This window comes from Apus apus, chromosome 3 (assembly GCF_020740795.1).
Source record: "Apus apus isolate bApuApu2 chromosome 3, bApuApu2.pri.cur, whole genome shotgun sequence".
In the NCBI taxonomy this organism is placed as follows: Eukaryota; Metazoa; Chordata; class Aves; order Apodiformes; family Apodidae; genus Apus; species Apus apus.
Genome location: NC_067284.1, coordinates 109355777 through 109375602, shown reverse-complemented (window position 1 = coordinate 109375602; position 19826 = coordinate 109355777). Strand labels below are relative to the sequence as shown.

Genomic DNA, 19826 nt, shown 5'->3' with positions numbered 1-19826 from the left:
TCTTCACTGACTGCAAGTAGTTTGCCTGTTGTGAATGAAATGCTTTGTACTCGCTGGCAAAACTCTGGTCTGCCATGTAAATTATATTTTCTAACATACTGGGCTTGAGGTTTATTTTCATAAACCAAAAAGCAATGAATCTCACTGTGGCACAAGCTAGACATTATGGCAAACACATTTAGAGATGACTGTATTTGGAGTAGATGAGCTGTTAATACTTTCTGCTAGAGTGCTGTTATATTCTGAATTTAAGTTTCTTCCTCAGTAGTGGCTGCTGTGGGAATTTCTTTACAGTACTTACCTGGGTATGTTTACACTGAAATGTACAGTAGTGTTGGCCTGTGTGAGTTGGTTCAAATACCAGAGACAATATTGCTGTGACACAGTTCCTACTACACTAATGTATGCTGTTGAAATTGTATCTATCTCCCGTGTCACTTGTTCAGGCTTTTTTTTTTCCAGTTGGAACAGAATTTGTAAACTGAAATTAGTTGGAGTTAGTTGTGATGGAATTGCTGAGATCACTAATGTGTATTTAACAGTCTAAAAACCTGTCCTCAGATTGACACATTAAAAAGAGGTAATTGGCCTGAGGCTTCCATATTGCACCTGCTTCCTTACAGCACTGCTTCCTTGTTTGTTTTAAACCCTTCCCTCATAAATTACATGCATAAAATATGGGACTAGGAAACTATTCTGGTTTCAGCTGTGTAACATATTTTAGTACCTGGAAAAGGAGGACAGCTAAGATCGTGTGACATACTCTCTCCTGGTCATTATATGCACTGTGAGTGGTATTGCTGTACAGCATTTGCCTCTGGGCAAAGTCCTGAGCTATCCTGGTCTGACCTTGTGGTTTGGACTAGATGACCTCTGCAGGCCCCTTCCAACCTTAGCTGTTCTGACTGGTACTGGCTAATAAATCTGTCTGTCTTGTAATTTGAGTGGGGTAAATGTGAAGTCAGTGCTCCAAACTGGTACTTTTGAGTGTGACTTTAGCTTGTTTTCTTTAGGGCTTCTGTTCTCAGCCCTAAGACTTCAGTGGTAACAATTACTGTCATTTCCGTAACGTGAGGTTACAGAATGATGTGCTCTGTCATCTGCCAAATGTCATTTCAGAGATGAAGTTATGTGAAATGCATAGGCATGGCAAATTAGCTCCATAATTTACCTTGCTTTACTGAGATTAAGTGTAGTAAGCCCAAAGGGTTTAATTTTGGACATTAGTCCTAAATAGCGTATTTGAACTAGTATTTACAACTATTTATAGAGAATAGCAAGTGCGCAATAGAGCAAGGGCAGATCTGAAACAGATGAGCACACTGTTTATGTAACTCACCAACTACTTATGTTTTGAGGAAAAAGAGCAGCCAGTGATTGCATATTGTTATTGAAAGAAACCAAAATATAAGGGAACTAATTATTCCTCTGCATAGTTTCTAGTCAGCTGACTGCAGCTTTACAGCAACCTGTCTAATATCATCAATATGTCTAATACACCTGTTAATAAGGACTGAGAAATACCTGAATTTATACTAATTAACATGCTAATAATTAATTGGTCCTTTACTTACTCCACTTGGCTGGTATGAAGTTTACTTGTGTATCAGGAGTAGAGATACTGTTTTTGATGTATAGGTTTGTTACTTCTGTCTGTCTCCAGAGGCTCCAAAGTCAGCAGGATTTTCCTAAAAGGGGGTGAGAATCATTTATTGAATCCACTCTTCTCTTAGCTTTTTTAAAATTAGCTTCATAATATGATTAAGATGTGAACAAAGAAATTGCTAATGGGCATGGAAAAACAGAGTATGTGCTGTCCTTAATCTGTAGGGGGGGGGAAGTGCTTTACTTTTTGTAATAGTGATGTATCTAAGTTGTACTGTTTTGTGATGATTCTGTGTTCATGCTACTTTCCAACAGGGTTTTTGTCTTTTTTTTTTTTTTCCTTTGAGTTGATGCCTGCTATAACTTTCAAAGTTATTTTCATCTTGTTCTTACCCAATGCATTACACTAGCTCTCTAAGCTGACTTGTGAGCTCAGAAGCACCAGCCTACCTTCCCAGTAACAAACCTGACTCTTAAACCCAAATACAGCATAATATGTTCTAGAGCAAGAGGCACTTAAGTAATGTCTTGCTTCTGGTTCTGTTCAGCAGCATGTGCTGAAACGTTAGGTCTTGCCTGTGCTTTTAAATGAAGGTAAAACAAAGTCCCTGTTTGAGCCTTGGTGACTTGGTGCCCTTTTGAAACAGAAGTCAATGAATTGTTGCCTTCAAATAATGTGAAATACGCTTTCTACAAACTAAATCCCCAAACAAAGAACTTCTGAGTTGAATTGTGTATATGATATTTTGAAATGTGTAGTATAACTGTCTTCTCTCTTCTCCATGCTCCCAGGGATGAGGGGAGACTCCTACTTCTTTGGAATGCGAGGCCTCGGTCACTATGGCTGCATCCCAGAGGACGGAGGACAGTTCTTGCTCTACTCTATTCATGGAGACTACGGTTTAAAGAGATGTTTTGCAGAGGAAGATTTTCATGAAATAATTGACTTCAACGATCTCCCGAATTCTCTCTTTGCTTGTAATGTTCACCAGTCTGTGTTTGAAGATGAGGACAGTAAGGTACAGTGTCAGTTTCCATCTTTTTCATGTAAGAGAAATACATGCATTATGTTTGTGTTTGTTACTGTTGCAATAAAACGGATAGTTTCATGTCTTGAACAAGGAAACTGGATCACAAATATCGTTTCTTAAGATGACAACACTCTGCCATGATGTCTGTTTGAGAGCTTAAAAGCTTTTTTGTCAACTATGGTGAAGAAAAATGTATTGCTTTTGTTCAGATCTGCAGAATACTGAAGTGTCATCGTAACAACCATATTTCTAGTCATAATGGACGTAGCAAAGTTAAACATGTTAAAGTTTCTCCAACTAGCTGATCACGTACCACTGATGGGAGGTTGCATTTCTTGTGTCTTCTCATGGAATCATTTTGGTTGGAAAAGATACTTAAGGTCATAAAGTCCAACAGTTAACCTGACCAAGTCTGTCACTCAACTATGTCCCTATGTGCTACATCCACATGTCTTTAAAATATCTCCAGCGATGGTGACTCCACCACCTCCCTGGGCAACCTGTGTCAATGCCTGACAACCCTTTTGGTGAAGAAACTTTCCTAATATCCAACCTACACCTCCCCTGGCACAACTTGAGGCCATTTTGTCTTGTCCTGTCACTTTTTAAGTCAGGAAAAGAGACCAACCCCCACCTCTCTATAGCCTCCTTTGAAGTAGCTGTAGAAGGTCTCTAATGTTTTAAGTTATCTGAAATACTATTTTATCTGTAAAATCTAAATGGTACAACAGAGACAAGAGGAGCTGTGTAAGAATATTTTTAACTCTGCAATTAGTTTAAAAGAGTATGTTGAAAACAATATCCTCTTAAGAAAAAAATACAACTTTTGCAGGAAGTTTCCTGTTTCTTAGCATAGTGCTCTTTCTGATGGAGATACTAAAAATATAAAACTGGTAGCCTGGGGTTTTATTGTCTGATTAAATTAGTCTAGGCTAATTGTTATAAGCATATCTGAGGCTACTTGGTCTTGTCCATAATTTTCAATTCAGAAACAAGCTGGTAGTGCTAAAGTGGGGTTTGTGTGAAACTGGCTGACTTACCTGGATAAAACTACAGATTTGTATGGACCAAAGCTGGCCAGTATGGACAAAGGGTCTTCAGGGGGAGAAATTACTAGATGAAGGGGAAATAAGACATCTAAGCATACAGGCTTCCTGTTAAAGGTACTGAAAATAGTACCTGTTGAGGCTACACAAGTGGAATTGTTTGGGTTTAATTTATTAGAAATCTATGTCTTCCATAACAAAGTTTTTTGTATGTGTAAGTAATATAGACTAAAAGAAAATAAGTTCTAGCATGGTATTACATAAAATTATTGTATTTACAAGTTAAATTGCAGTCCTGGGAAACAATATGCCATTTTATTGTGCTGTGCCATTTCAGGGAATTTTACAAACATCTGATAATGAACTTGACTAAAGTTGAAGGGGTTTGAAAGTCCATTTTTAAGGGAAGAAAGCAGATGCCTGCCTAGAGTTAGAGAATCTCTTCATCCTGCAGTGATTCTATCCCCTTGCTTCTCAGCTTTCCCTTTTGAGAGCTGTATTTTAGTATTTAGCTGATGGCTTAGTTAGAAAATGGAGTGGGTGATTATGTAAGTATGTGGGATAGCAATCCCCAAAGACTTGGAGGACTTAAGGATGTATCTGAAGAATAGCAGCTGGGTTGTGGAGGTGGATAATTCTGTTCCATGTGTCTATAAACTATCTGTCAATGACATGGATTGAACAGCTCTGCAGGTAAGTAGTTACTCCCGTAAGTCTATGTCTAGCTAGATGGGATTACCTTCAGATTTCTCATTAAATCCGAGGATCTGGGGAACTGATTATGATTTTTATTATTCCTGTAGAATGTGTACTTGTGTTTCCAGTTGATTAATGCCCATAATCCTTTCTATTATTAACTGGTGCTGTAGCATAAGAGCAGACATGAATTTGATATAAAATATTGTCAAGTTACCAAGCTAAAGTTTAAAATTTCACAGAATCGCAATAAATGCTGCTGACAATCATATCTTCAGTTATATATTGATCCAACATATATGTAGCAGTACAGTAAAGTTTAAGAGCATGCTACAGTAATGGTTGTATCAACAGTAGTTTCATTGTGTTACCCATTCTATAGAAAGTGAAGTTTTTGCAGTGTATCATTGACTTTTACTCCTGACCTAGACTTTTAGGAGGAGAATGGAGGTAGGATTGGTTTGGAAGTTAAAAGTTAGCTAGTAATGAAAGTCAGAGAAACCTGTCATTGTAAATTTTTATAATTCAGTGTGTGAACTTGTTGCGTAAAGTTTAAATATATAAATTTGAGTGGCTCTGATATGCAACAGTATTAATGGAAAGATTTCATGCTGACAACTTTAAACTGATGTTGCCTGAAATGTCTAAGAGGCTGAACTGTCAAGATCAGACTTCTAACACACAAATACCTAAGCAATAGGCTTAATAAAGACAGGTTCTAAAAGCAAATGCTTTAAATATTTCTGTTTAAATTTGAAGGCATTTAACTACATTGTGTCAGATACAGGGTATATTCCAGTTTGTGCTTACTTCCAGCAACCTGGTGGGAACAACTGAGCTGCAGGTATGCCTGCTCTGTGGATAGGCTGATTCACTGTATCTGCTCTTACTGTGTCCTGTATGGGACCTTTTCACTGATACCATGTGGCTGCACATTGCTGCTTAGAAATGATTCTGTGTTGTCTACCAAGAATGATGATGGCATTAGTAGGGAGCCTGAGTTTGGGCCCTCATTTTCTGAAGATGAGGAATTCTTGCAGATGAAGGTCATGTCCATTACAGGCAAAGAAACTGCATCAGTCCAGGTTTGAGTCTTCTTCCTGATTGGCACCTAAGGTCTCAACACAGGCAGAGTGAGTCTGAAGAGTTGAGGGCCCTGGGATCCGGAGATGACTGTTGCCATCTGGGTTAAATGAAGCTGCTCAGGAAGGACTGCTGGATCTTAGACACTTGAAGAAAAAGGAGAATATAGATTAGTACTAGCTATGTGTGCCTGATTTTGCTACTGTAACGCAGCATCTGTTAAAAAATATTTCTCTACCTTTCAGACCTGTCTTCTTGGAAAGAAATCTCTCCTTAGGTCAGGGGAATGCTGTGGATAGCTGGGTCTATAATATGGGCATTGAAGGGTTTGCACAGGATGGCTTAGCATCTTGCACTAACAAACAGCTTGCTACAGCAGCAGGGAGGTGGTTTTGTTTATATCTACTCCTGTCATGGGCAGCCTGCTCCCTGGTACAGAAAATGAAATTGTACCTTCTTTACATAATGCAAGTAGAAAATACTGAGATTTTTAGTTTTTAAGGAAGAATAAAGGTGTGGAGAAGTAGATTATCCAGCAGATCTGTTGCACAGCTGGGATCATGTTCAGCTGTGTCCCCATTGCTGTATTGTGTGTCCTGATTATTTGTTTTGGCATCTAACCTGTTAATGGTAGGGACAGATTTTTTTGGCTTTTGGAGTGTACAGCATTGACTTAGTTTTGTCATGGAAGTCTTATTGTAAAGAAGCTAAAATAAAAATAAGCCCTGGGATTTGCCACATGTGTCTTGGAAAAATTGATGGGACTACTTACGTGAGCAAGATATGGCAAAATTGAGACTGTTATTTTTGGCTGATAGTGTGACTGAATTGGGAGGTGCTGCTCCTGTTATCTTTCCTGATAAAACAGTCCTGGTGGTGAGCCAAAGGGCATGACTCTGATTACTTCTAAGAGTAGATGTGTGTGTGTTAACAATTAATTGCTACACACAGCCCTCAGGCTTTTCAGATAGTAACCCTTTTGTTATGCATATATCACTATATTATCACATGTATTACTAAAGCTACCCTTTCTGTAAAGTGACTGCAATTTCCTTCAGGCTGAAACTGGTAACCACACTGTCAAAGTGAAGCATGTTTGTCTCTTAAGATGGTTTCTTCAGGTGCTGTAACACCTCAGGAGATGCTTATCCAAACCTGTCACTATTGAAATATGCTTACATGAGGGAAGGATAGGCTGTATGCTCTTCTTTTTCCACCATTGTGGTTCAGATTGGAAGGAGCACTTACTAAACTTGATAGTTATATTTTGGATAAAGAATGATTAGTTTCTGAGCTTTTTAGTTATGGTGGAGCTCACTCGGAAATGATGGCTAAAGTGCGTTAGGTACTTTTTCTTGCTCATGTAATTTAAACCAATAGGAGATGTTTGGTCACTGTTTTCTCATACAGAAAAAATATGTGTCAAGGTCTGGACTTCCCAGTACAAGGAAGACATGGACATACTGGAGAAACTCCAGGGAAGGGTCACTAAGATGTTGAAGGGACTGGAGAATCTCTCCCATGAAGCTAGGCAGAGAGAGCTGGGACTGTTCAGCCTTGTGAAGAGGAGGCTCAGGGGGATCTTATTAGTGTGTATTGATATCTGAAGGGAGGGTGCAAAGAAGACAGAGCCATGCCCAGTGACAGGACCAGAGGCAATGGGCACAGACTGAAACACAGGAGGTTTGCTCTGAACACCAGGAAGCACTTTTCTGTGAGGGTGACTGATCACTGGCTCAGGTTGCACAGGGAGGTGACGGAGTCTCTCTCCACAGTAGTATACAAAAGCCATCTGGTTGTGGTCCTGGGCAGCTGGCTCTAGTTGGCCCTGCTTGAGCAGGGAAGGGTTGGACAAGATCACCTCCAGGGGTCCCTTCCAACCTCAACCAGTCTGTGAATATATTTTGAAGTGTACCCTCATGGCAGGGGGCTTGGAACTTGATGATCTTTAAGGTCCCTTCCAACCTTAATGATTCTATGATTCTTATTCTTCTGATGTGGAGAGTCAGTGTGGGAATGCAGGGTTGGGGAATAAAGATGATTAAAAATGCATTTTGTGAATTGTGAGCTTAATAGAGGTGGTGTGGGGGAGGAGAAAAACTTGAATTAAGTCAATGGAAAAGATAATCCTACTTTAATGGAAGGACTTTATTATGAAAACAGTTGCTGTTTTAATGAGGGATTTTTTCACATTACAGCTTTATTTCTGTATATGTGTTGGATGACTGCTTGCTTTTACTACACAAGCCTACATTAGTCGCTTGACTTCTTGAGCTTGGGCTTTGAAAAAGATTTAAGGCTACCTCAAGTTCATGCTAGCATTTGCCCAGGGATGGTGCTTTAAGAGAACTATGTAGCCTTACTTGGAAAGGCTTTTTTCACTTGTACTTTTATTCAGCTTTCTTAACAAAGCACATTTTCATGCTGCTATTTTTATTTTTAAGGTGCAGTAAAAGACACCAGACTGTTCAGTGGTCTGTTGTCTTTAACTTTTATATGTTCATTCTGGAACTGAAACTTCCTACTGATGCTTTGACTCTGAAGCGTATAATTGAAAAGTGTCTGTTCAGTTCTCCTTTAAACAAAGTGGAGCCAGTGTGTCTGCTGCCACGTGTGAAATGTTTCTTTGGTTCCCTTTTCCTACAGGCTAACTCAAGAAGATGCTCTAGGAGGCAGGCTTTATTTCTGCAGGGGAAGATCTGTTCCTTTTGACTTCATTTTTAAAGATGTAGATTGCGAAGTCAAAACCTCTTTGGTCATATTACATCACTGAAGCCTCTAGGTGTTGAGTCATCACTATATTTAGAGGGTGGCACACTTCTTTTTAGTCTAATATTAGTATTCAAGCCTGGACTTCATGGAAGGTCACCCTAGCAAAGATGAAGTCACTGCTCCAAGGCTGGAAAGGAATGCAGGGCTTCATTCTGCCTTCCTGGTATACTTGCTGTTGCTTTGTTTTACTTTCAGTTTTTCTACCTTTTAAGGTGGGTGTCTGTTGATATGATAACATTATCAGAAACTGCCACTTGAAGCAGACTCTGCCTTGTGCTGTGGAATCTCTACCTACTTTTTGTTCTGCTTTAGAAATGGGATGTAGGTTACTCCCTGGCATTCTGGAAAAACTGAAGTGTTTCTTTACTTACACATTTTTATTTTATTAGATGCAGAGAGCTTGCAAAGAAAGTCTGCAGGAGCAGCATCCTTTATTTCTTCCTGAATCATAGCTGCCCTCTGGGAATCCTGTCTTGAACTCTTTCCTGGGTAGTGGTTTATAGACATCTAAGAACTACTTTTTTTTTTTTGTATGACCATGGAGGCGTTAAAATATGACTGTAGGAGACTGTTCTTGCTCTGAGAAGTATGCAGTCTAAAAAATTCACTTTCCATGGCATTTATTCTGTAAGTCATGTCAAATGCTTTCTCTGTGAGCCATATAGGTGCAATACAGTATTTTGCCTGAAAACATCCATGAGCTTTTACCCTCTGCCTCTTGACATCCCATCTGACTGCTGAAGTGATGATCCCAGCTCTTTCAGCTCCATTGTACAAGTCCTCTCTACAGCCTGAAGGAGCTGTTGGTATTTGTCATTCATAAACCTACCTTAGTTTACTTTGTGGTGTAGCTGCTGGACCTTGTTAGTCAACTATATATTGATGCATGGAGTGGGATGCTAGTTTCACAGCTCCTCTTTGTTTCTGTGCTTTACTCACAGGCCAGTCGTGAGTTATGTTGAGGAGTTGAGATAGCAAAACCAGTCACTGCTTCAAGTCAGACATACTGTATTATATGAGCTATCTAAACATGGCTGGCTCCAAGATTTACAAAGCACATGAGTCTCTGGAGCTCCCTGGGGCTGTAGAACCACAGTAACAGTAAGGAGCTGAGGTTTTACTGGATTAAGAGCAGTAGCCAAGTTAACCTTCGTTGACAATTGGCATCTATTGAGTGTTGACTGTGGTTCAGGGAAAGAGAATGAATTAGTTTTGTTTGGTGTCATTTGCATCTTCAGAATTTTAATACATACAGATAAAGACATTATTCAAAATTGCTCTTGCTGTTAACAAGACAACTTTCTGAGGGTTCTAAAGGCAGCACATGTATTTCTGTAGGGACTGACATAAGTTTTATCTGCGGTGATCTGCAGGATTTATAATGGAACTGTAAGGAGTAGCTGATCTAGTCTGATTCAGCATTTCTTCTGTCTTCTCTCTGAAATGGTTCTGGCCGTTGCTGAAAGGTTTCAGCATTTCTACCACCTTTCTGGAAAATGCATAAGCTTTATGGTTAGTCTTTGAAGAAACACAAAGGGCATACTCTTGAGATTGTGCAGCTGTAACAGTATGGTCAGGTTGAATGTGTGGTATGCCACTTCATCCCATGCAAGCAGAAGGTTGCAGGCCAGGATAATCCTTGGCCAGGATTATCCCATTGACATGTAGGAATTACCAAGCTCTAGATATTCCTGATTCCATCAATGTTAAATTCCTGCTCTGAAAATCAGCTGTTTTGGTTTTTTTAAACAACAACAAAACAAAAAATCCCAAACCAAAATAAGTAACAAATATTTTTGAGCCTGAAATACCACTGTCTGTAATTTGGATGCTGTCTAATGATTTGTGCAGTACTTGGGGTTATTTTCCCATCCATGCACAGGGTGCTTGGTAACACAAATGCCCTCTTTTTGATGGGAGAACATGCCTGGCAAAAGACCATCTGGGTGAAAGGTAGGCCTGTATTTAGTGCAGCTGAAACTTGAAGTAGCCCTTCAAAGCATCTAACTATATTAGTTGTTTGTAAATTACAAAAATAAACTGATTAATGTTCTTTCCAGAACATGCAAGGCAGCAGTTACTGTCTGCTTTTTAAATTTGGAAACGTACTTTTCTCCTTAAGAGCAGCTATGGAAAAATTCTTCTAGTGTTGGCTTTTTGTGGTCATGCTCTACTCTGCAGTCTAGAGGGAACGTGTTATCTCAAGAAAACAGGGTGGGTGGAAAACCTTTCCTGGGAAAGGACCAGTCAGGGTAAGTATTTCGTTATTTTTTTTTATTTTATTTTTTTTTTACAGGAATAGAATTTTCTTAGCAGTTCTGTTAAAATACACAGTTTTGAATAGTGGGATATTTTAACAAAGGTGTTAAATCCATGTGTTGTGGTTGAACCCCAGCTGGCAACTAAGATCTGCACAGCCAGTTGCTTACTCCCCACAAGTGGGATGAGGGGAAGAATCTGAGGGGTATAAGTAAGAAAATGCCTGGGTTGAGATAAAGATGGTTTAATCAGTACATCAAAAGCCATGCATGCAAGTAAGGCAAAACAAGGGATATCATAGAATGGCTTAGGTTGGAAGGGTCCTTAAAGATCATCTAGTTCCAGCCCCTCTGCATGGGTAGAGACCTCCCACTAGATCAGAGTCCTGTCCAACCTGGCCTTCAACACTTCCAGGGATGGGGCTTCCACAGCTTCCCTGGGCAACCTGTTCTACTGTCTCACCACCCTCACGCTAAAGAATTTCTTCCAAGTGTCTAACCTAAATCTCCCCTCTCCCAGTTTTGATGCATTACCTCTTGCCCTCTCACTACAAGCCCTTGTAAAAAGTTCCTCCCCAGCTTTTCAGCAGTGAATTCATTCTCCACCTCCCATGGCCAGGCAGGTGTTCAGCTACCCCCAAGACAGCAGGGCTCCATCACATGTAAGTGTTACATGGGAAGACAAATGCCATCCCTCCAAAAGTGCCCCCTTTTTCCCCCAGCTTCATACACCGAGCATGACATCTTATGGCATGGAATATCCCACTGGTCAGCTGTCCCAGCTGTGTCCCCTCCCAAGAGAACGCCTTGGCTCTGTGTAAGCTCTGCTCAGTGACAAGGAAAACATCTCTGCATTATCAACACTGTTTTCAACATAAATCTGAAACATAGCCCCATAGCAGCTACTCTGAAGAAAATGAACTCTAGTTCAGCCAACGTTAGCACACCATTCCAGGGTTTATGAGGACCTTTTGTTGTGGCATGAGAAAATGTAGGCTCTGGGAGCCAGGGAGAATTACAAGGTCTTATCTGTAAGTCTGTAAAGAATTCTGTTAATTACTCCTTTCTCTAGCACAATGGACTTTGCAGGATAAACTGTGGGTAGGTCTGATTTAGACATCTCTAAACACTGTACAAATTTAGATTAAGATTCTGCTTCGCAGTTGTTTGTCTCCTGTAATAGGCTGAACCAAATTCCTGGACTCAAATGCCTTTTGATCTCTGAGGAAGTTGAAACCTGGCCTGGAACACTGGGGCTACTACACTGTTCGTCTATACTTGCTCCTAGTGTTAGCTGGCATGAGGAGTTCAACCAAGGACTTTTGCTAACAGAAGTTTTGTTGTTTTTTTCCTTCTGCTTGAAAATATTTGAGAGTTTGACTACTTGTAGATGGAATACTGAGCCACATTTTTCCAGGATCATTCTAGGATATGTTGCTTTCAGGGATGATAAGCAAAAGAACCTAGCAGCAATCTCTCCATGCAATTTTATGCAATCTCATATTTTATGCTATTTTCATCTTGGCAAGTTTGAGACTGTTTGATTTGTTATAACTTGTGATACTTGCTAGTCTTGACCAATGTTAATCCCCAGTTGTTTTTTTTTCTTCTTGTCTGGCAGTCCTAAGGTGTTAGATGTTTTGGTAAAGCAATATAATACCAAGAATACAGACATCAGGTCACTCTTGAAATAAAACACAGCAATGATTTCTACAAGAACTACCTTGCATCTAATTGATACACTGGCACAGTGTATTAAAGCAAGAAGCCAACCCATCCGGGTCTGCTGACACCAGCAAGAGTTACAACTTAAAGGGAGAAGCTGCTTTCATGTAGTTTATAGAAAAAAACATGGTTTGTTCCACTGAGTAGTTCATACCAGCTCATATCTGCTAATAATAAAACACAGGTTTGCCCTTCTCCAGCAAACTGTCATTCTGAAGTCAACAGAAATATTGTTTTTCTTACTGATAGTAATCAAAAAGTGCAGTAAAGCCATTCTAATGTGGTTAGGGCAGCAGCTGTTCTTTATTTTAATATCATCAGAGGTCCTAATCCATCCACAAATTCTGATATCAGTTTTCTGGCCCAAGGAAAATGCTTCTAAATGAAGGTCAGCCTTCATTGCTGTTGCATTTACAGAAGTTGTGTTCTTTCTTAATCACATTAAAACCAGTACATTTACAGCTGGTTATTACTGGTTATGTAAGGGATTTTCTCACTTTTTTTGTACAAAATATGTTAAAAACACTGCAACAGAGTTTAATGTAATTAATAAATCAATATTAATAGAGGTAGGTAAAAAGTAACACTTGAAAAGCAGTGTCTTAAAAATGAGGGATATTAGAAGGTGGTTTGAAATAATACAGAGTGGAGAAGAAGAGATAACAGCTTTAAGATTGATATTGGTTAAGACAAATTCTGCAATGAATTTGAGCCCAAAGGTGAGAGAGAACACATTCAATCAAGGTGCAATTAGTTATCGGTTACTTCTGTGCATTTGAAAACAGGTTTTCTCCTGTGCCAGATAAATTCATGCTCCTTTTTGGTTGATGGCAGTTTTGGCATTGGCTGCAATAGTGCTAGGATTTCTCTACAGCTGTGTTCTCAGATCCAGTCCTCAGGCAACACATCTGCTAATAACCTGTACCATTCTGTCAGCTGAGGAGTTTGTTCAAATTCTTAGTTTCCTGTGTAGTGTGACGTGTGAATGGTTTTAAAATGAACATGTCTCATACTTTTTATTGTCTTGTTTTAATGTGATTGAAGGTTTAAGCTTTAAGTTCTTTCACTCTGATTTGATTGCATTTTATGGACACTTTATCCTGCTTAAATTACATTACTTTAGTACTTTAGGACTTTGAAACTTAATACAGAAGCAAAGGCATTGCAGATATGGTAGATGTAATGTGTATATCTCAGAGGAATAAGAGAAGCCTTTTCAATGTGATAGAGACTAATGAGCTGGAAGTTAAGATGCCAGTAGAGTGGGAAAAAGAAATTATAGTATCTCTGTCAATAGAGTAATGAAGGCATCTGTTACATGGCAGCAGAGTGGATTAAAATCAGTATGTGTTGTTTCTAATTGGTTTTGCAGTTAGTCTAAAAAGCATAAAGACATTGTAAGACTGCTACATGCAATAATTTAGAAATTTTGCTTTTAATGTTACTGGGACAAGTTCTGGAGATAAATTTGGTGGTTTCATCCCTGTGTTTCCAGTGTGTGACTGGCTTAAAAGGGAAGAACAAAACAGAAAGCTGTGTAAGATGCTGAGGAAATGAGGTACTAGTCCCTAACTGAGTTGGACTTGACCTCTGTTTTAGGGCCCCAGTAACACTGGTGTGCACCATGGGGCTGACTTCTAAAAGCTGTGATAAAAGTAAAGTGTTTTTATTCTTCATTACTTTTCTGAATGCTGATTGTTTATCTACTTCTTCAAGGTATGTCTTGTTGAAAGCTTTGGCTTTTTTTTTTTTTTTTTTTTATTTAACAGCTGAAGCCCATGGTATCCCTGAATCAAAACTGGTAAATTCACTCAGGCTGAAACACCACCAGTGTTGAGGTGATGGGAACAGGTATTTCACATGGCTGAGAATGTTGCATCAAGCCACAAGGCTATCTAGATCAACCTTCTGCCAGTTGGGTAACTGGAGCTATTTTTATTCAGTTTTCCTTCAGTTCCTGGGACAGGGCCATGTACAGACTGAGAGCACTGAGAGATACTTCAGGCCTTGAGCCAGAGGATGGCTCCTGTGCATATCAAACATATTTTTAATATACATCAGCAAGTTTACTTTCTTTTGACACTGGTTGCTTCCACTTTCTTGCCTTTGCAAAGCTTTTGGGTGAATTTATCGAAGAATGTATCTTTAACTGTTCTTACCTGCTAGTGATTCTGTACCTCTGAATAAATGTGTGTGGTTGTCTTGCCATCTGAATTAAAGGTTTTGGTCAGGGATAGCTTCAAATGCCTTTCAAGTCTGCTGCTTTCAACCTGAACTGCAGTAGTGTATCACAGGATAGTGTTATGCTGTCCTTCCTCCTTGTGTTCTCCTGTAAGTCCTTTTATCTTTCGTGTTTGTAACTGCAAATCTTCCTTATTATTATGATGACTTCATTCCAGGTGTTTCTTTAAGCAGAGCATCCATTGTATCTGCTGTGTGTTCTGTAATACAGTTTCTGATACAAGTGTTCTTATTCCTTCTGTTTTCCTTGTAGGTAGAGAGAGAACACGTAGCACAAAAGGTACAGGAGTGTGTTTCTTGGGAAGATAATCACTCTTCCATTTTTTATATATTAGTTTCAAATAATTTAAATAATTAAGCTTATTCCTTTTAATTAAGTCTTTTCCATTTTTTTTTTTTTTTAATTTTCATTATGGATTTTCTTAATCTATTACCTTTACGGTTTTGGAACTGAAGCTTTTCTGTTCCCTGCTGTTTTATGACCTAAATATAGCTCATGTAGTGTCTGCTGCATGTGTTCACATTTTGAGAAAATTTTGTGGAGATAATTATCACTTACTGAAGGATAGTTCAGAATAATCTATTCAAAATCCTTCTGCATTGTTGTCTTTCTGTTGATCTCAAATGCAATATCAGGTTCCCATTATGTAGTGGCAATGCAAAATAACCATTTAATGTATTTACTTCAGGTCTAAGAATTAAATCCTTGTCTGATGTTTGTCAGAGTCTTAAACCAGAAAGAGATGGATGTGTATGCCTTATCAATACCTTTACTGAATACAAGATAAGATGAGATTTTTTATGAAAACTCAACTCTCCTCTTCCCAGCACAGACTTTTTCCAGGCTATTCTTTCTCTTTTGTTTGTTTTTCCTGTTACTAGGTCTGGCACAGATCTGCGCTTTGAATGAGAATTATTCCAATGTATGAGTATTTTGTATGTACCTCAATTATGCAGCGTACAGTCTCTGGATAGACTTATCTCCTTGAAATACTTGGTACCTTCATTGCTGTTTCTTCTATTTTTGCATTAGCTGTTAATGCCCTCTCTACCTGCTTTTGAAAGACTTTCAGCTATCCTTCATCCATGTTCTTGTAGTATATGGACTATTAACCCCAGACCTATAAAGCATGGGCTGTGTCAGTATTCTGAGATACTGATTTTTTTTGGTAAAACTTCAGATTCTTTTTAATGCCTTCTGTGTTTTTGAGCTTTCTGGTGTACCTGAATCACCATCTGGTTTTGGTTTTGTCTTTTTTTCTAAGGTCATATTGTAGGTGTGGGTGGGGTGAAGGAGGGTGTTTGAAACTGGGATTCTCACACAGATGCACCACTTCCGAAAACTGGGTAAAAACGCCAGTATTGTGGAATTTAAGATTAAAATGATGACATTGAAACATAGTGTTCCACTTCTTTCTGATCAGGATACAGTCCTGTGTAATGTGCTCTAGAGGGATCCTGCTTTAGCTGGGGAGTTGGACTAAATGATCTCTAGAGATGCCTTCCAACTCTGACCGTTCAGTGATTTCATGATCTCTCCTTGCACCTAATAATAATGCAACGGGACTCTTTGGTGGTGAAGGTGACCCCCACTTACACCCACTTAAACTAATTACCCCTGTAAAGGAAAATCCTGGCTGGTACAGAAGAAACCCACGCTTTCTGTGAATACAATGTGTGTTAAACCAAGGGATGTGAGAATGTGTTCTGTGGCTGTACCAAGTGCCATGGGTGCCATCTGCTGACTCCTTCATGAACCACATAAATTCAGTTGTAGGAAGAAGTAAAGTATGTTAAGGAATGTAGATTTAAATACCCTGCCACTTGAATATTAAATACAAAATTGAGTTTTTAATCCTTGCTGGTTTTGTGCAATGTGAACAACAGTGTTCACCCCAAATGTATCTGAGTTTCATTTCAACCCTGAAATATATTTTTAGACTATTATCAGGGTTCTTTTGTTTGTTTTTTTTTTTTTCTCACAATGAACTTAGATCTTAATTTTTTGCAGTGTATTACTGCTCATTGTCTGAACTCAGCTTCTAGCCATGCAGTTCTTTGTCCTTTCAATGTTTTTCCACCCTTTTGAACTCCTTCCTCATTCCATTTGTTATACTCCATCTATGGTATTCTGTAATTATCTAGGAAGTGAGAGTGAGGTAATTTCTTTATTGTGCTTGCTTGCAAACCTGATAAAATAGATTCTTTATCGCCCTCAATGAACATACTAGCAGTGCTACCAGGTGAGGTGCTAGAAGTAGTTTGCTATAGCTGATGTAATAACAAAGCTGAGAAAAGGAGCAAACTGGAGGAGTACAGTTCAGCTAGGCCTACAGTAGTTTGTAGCCTATTTATTAAATTAATTTTAAAGAGCAATTTCTGTTTTTTCTTGCTTGTCATAATTTTCTTTAAAACCTAAAGTGATGTGTTGCTTTGGGTCATTCAGCTGAATGTCAGTATCTACTGGGAAGAAATTCAATCCTAGTAATCATGGAAGTGTAGCATCTGATGTTATAGTCTTGGGCTGTGTTGCTGCTGCAAATCACATAATGTTCTGGCAAGGCTTCCAGCACTATAATGTGAGATAGTGTTTTCAGCTGAATTGTAAAATGGTCTGTGACACACTTTTGGCTGAGGGCAAATAGCACTCTCCCTAACAACTTCCAGACATAGTTTGGGAGTTTTTGTGGTCCCAGGGATCATTCCCAGGAGCCATTTCAGAAGCTAAGAGTTCAGTTTCCTTTAAATAATTCAATTATCACTTAACAGCATAGGCACTGCCAGTACACGGTGGTTTGTATCGGGGAGCCAAGTGCACTGACAGGCTTCTGTTATTGTGAGCAGCCTCACCTTCTGCTTGTTGGTCTAGGAGCTCCATGTAAACTCAGGAGGGGGCCTTTACATAGGGTCTACCTGTCTCAAAGTCCTGTCCTTGGACCCCCCTTGACCATACTTTGCAGCCTTTCTAGTTTTGTCTCTGGTCCCATAAAAAGTCCTCCTGACTCCCTGGATAGACCTGGGCCTATTTCCATTGCTTTCTGTAGCCAGGGCTGTAGATGGTTGCTGTGATCAGCACCCTGCTTGACCCACCACTGTTCAGATGCTGCCAGGTAGGTCCTGGTCTGTGAGGGCACTTCCTGCACCATGGTCACCCTCAGCTTCCTGCTAATCCTCATCTATGGAGCATCTTTGCTCTTGCTACTCCTTGACAGCTGGCCGCAAGACTTGGTAATGGGCCCTGACACCACTTCACTTTTGTCATGTAGAAGCAGCTCTGGTGTCCTGATACCAGTTTAAGCCTGCTGGATTAACTGGAGGTTTCTCATGTGGTATCTTGGGATCATGATTTCACGTGTGGTCAGGGCTTAGACTAGTTACTCGTGGGAGTATTGCATATGAAATAGGGACAATACTTCTAGAAACATCTGCTGGGAGACAACACATTTTAGAGTTGTGCAAAACCAAAGGTTGGGTGTGTCTTCTTTGTGAGACTCCAGTGTGTAATTCAAGGTATGCTCCAGAGACTCAACATAGCTGAAAGCAGAATGCTTACCTGAAGTTTCCTACTGAAACCCTTTTTGACTAACCAAAAAACCCAAACTCGCCACCTATGGAGTTCTCATCATGACCTCCTTCTAAGTACTTAATACAAATGCCTGCCTACTTTGTAAGAAAGATTAGAGGAAAAAGTCTGAAATGGGAATCAATACAGTTCCTTTACCTTTGCTTTTTTTTCCTCTTGCTGTTTGCTTTCCCCTGGATCACAGTCTTGCTTTTTGCAGCTTATAAAATCACAGGTGCTACAGACATATTCTGTATGTCATTTAATGATGCAGATTTTAATTTTCAAATTACTTTCTCTTTAACTGGAGCATACTTCTAGAAAATAATCTTTTAATGCTTGTTATTGGTGTGTGGATACATTTAGCATGAGTTATATGAAATTTCAGTTTATACAGCCACTCAAACTCTGAATTAAAACACTGCCAGCTTGTACATCACAGTTGATCTGAAGCTGAGTAGGGATTATCTGCAAGGTTTGAACAGAACATTTTACTCAATGGAAATGTAAGTGCTCTGCAGTGCTGAAGGCAGTCTCCCAAAAAGCAAGTATTGATATAAGCACCACAGGAAGCAGATTGCTTCTCCCTGCTTCACATTAATAAATTGCTTTTAATACTTCTTAATTGTCTGCTGAGCTCAGAATCCTAATGTGGTTTAAATATTCAGTGTTTCATCTCTGTATATGTATATCCAACTTGCACTTTCATGTTTATTCAAGGCTTTTTGGATGTCCTACTGTGCTAGCTAATTTTTGACGAAATGGCTTCACTGCTGTACTGATAACAGTAAAATGAATCTAGAAGTGTGAGAGTTTTTAGACAAGCACTTAATATTGGGTTACATAGTTGAATTTTATGAAGTTAATGATTTTTTCAGTGCTTAGAAAAGGATCTTGTTCTTCTAAATTGAGATGAATGGCTGGTATTTTGTAGCTGATTCTTTTTAAGCTGGCAGGACAATGCCTGAAAAAAGGTGTCTAGAATGACTTGGAAGGGTTTAGAATCTGGCCCATGGGCAGTGATGGTGGAAATCAGTGTGTGAGAACTTGAATCACAAAAAAGAGGTCTGAGGCACAAAAAAAAAAAAAAGGCACTTGGAAGAAAATAAAATCCTGTCCCTGGAGTTCTACTTCTGCTGTCTCCCTGGACTAAGTGTTGCTAATGGGCATGTTATTTACAACAAGAAGGGTGAACCCTCCACCCTCCTTGAGTCTTGAAGCTTAAATTTCTTTTGCTTACTTGCCCATGAACATGGCTACACTGCTGTTTTTGAGGTAGTTTCAGTCTACTGCTTACCTTATGTATTTTGGCTGCACAGAACCTACTGCTTATCTAATAAAAAAAAGTAGCTTATTTTTGTGAAGGAAGCCAACTGCTTTTTGATATTGATACTATAAATTTCAACTTTGGAATCCCTTATCTGTCTAGATAGGCTCACCAGAAGTTGGGGATAAGGACTTTTTTAAAAGCTTGGAAAGAAAACATGGGAGCTTTTTCTTTACACTTCAGCTTCTTATTGGTACTTTAAATTATCCACTTGATGTATGCCAGTAATTCAAAGAACAGTATTGTGTTTGTATATCATTCTACTTGCTCTGTCCACTGCCCTTACCATGAAATGAAAAAAACCCCGAAGTCTACATAGGTAAAATAGCCTTCAAATAACTGTTTCCAGTTCTTGTTTTGTTTTCTTAATTCCCATCTATTCCCTGTCGGTATTTGCCTCCATCAGTACATTGAGCTTGTACAAGTTCTGTTCTTCATATCAACTGACACAAGGATATTTGTACCTCTACGTACAAAGGA

At 39.2% G+C, this 19826-nt stretch overlaps 1 protein-coding gene across 3 annotated transcripts in view; it reads left to right on the top strand.

Moving 5' to 3' along the window:
- RCAN2 (regulator of calcineurin 2) overlaps positions 1–19826 on the top strand; it is an 84968-nt gene that overhangs the window by 7003 nt on the left and 58139 nt on the right. For all 3 annotated transcript variants that reach the window (XM_051614154.1, XM_051614157.1, XM_051614155.1), the window contains one exon: positions 2398–2624. In XM_051614154.1, coding sequence (XP_051470114.1) covers positions 2400–2624 — 225 coding nt within the window. In that variant the 5' untranslated portion in view covers positions 2398–2399. The remainder of the gene's footprint in view (positions 1–2397; positions 2625–19826) is intronic.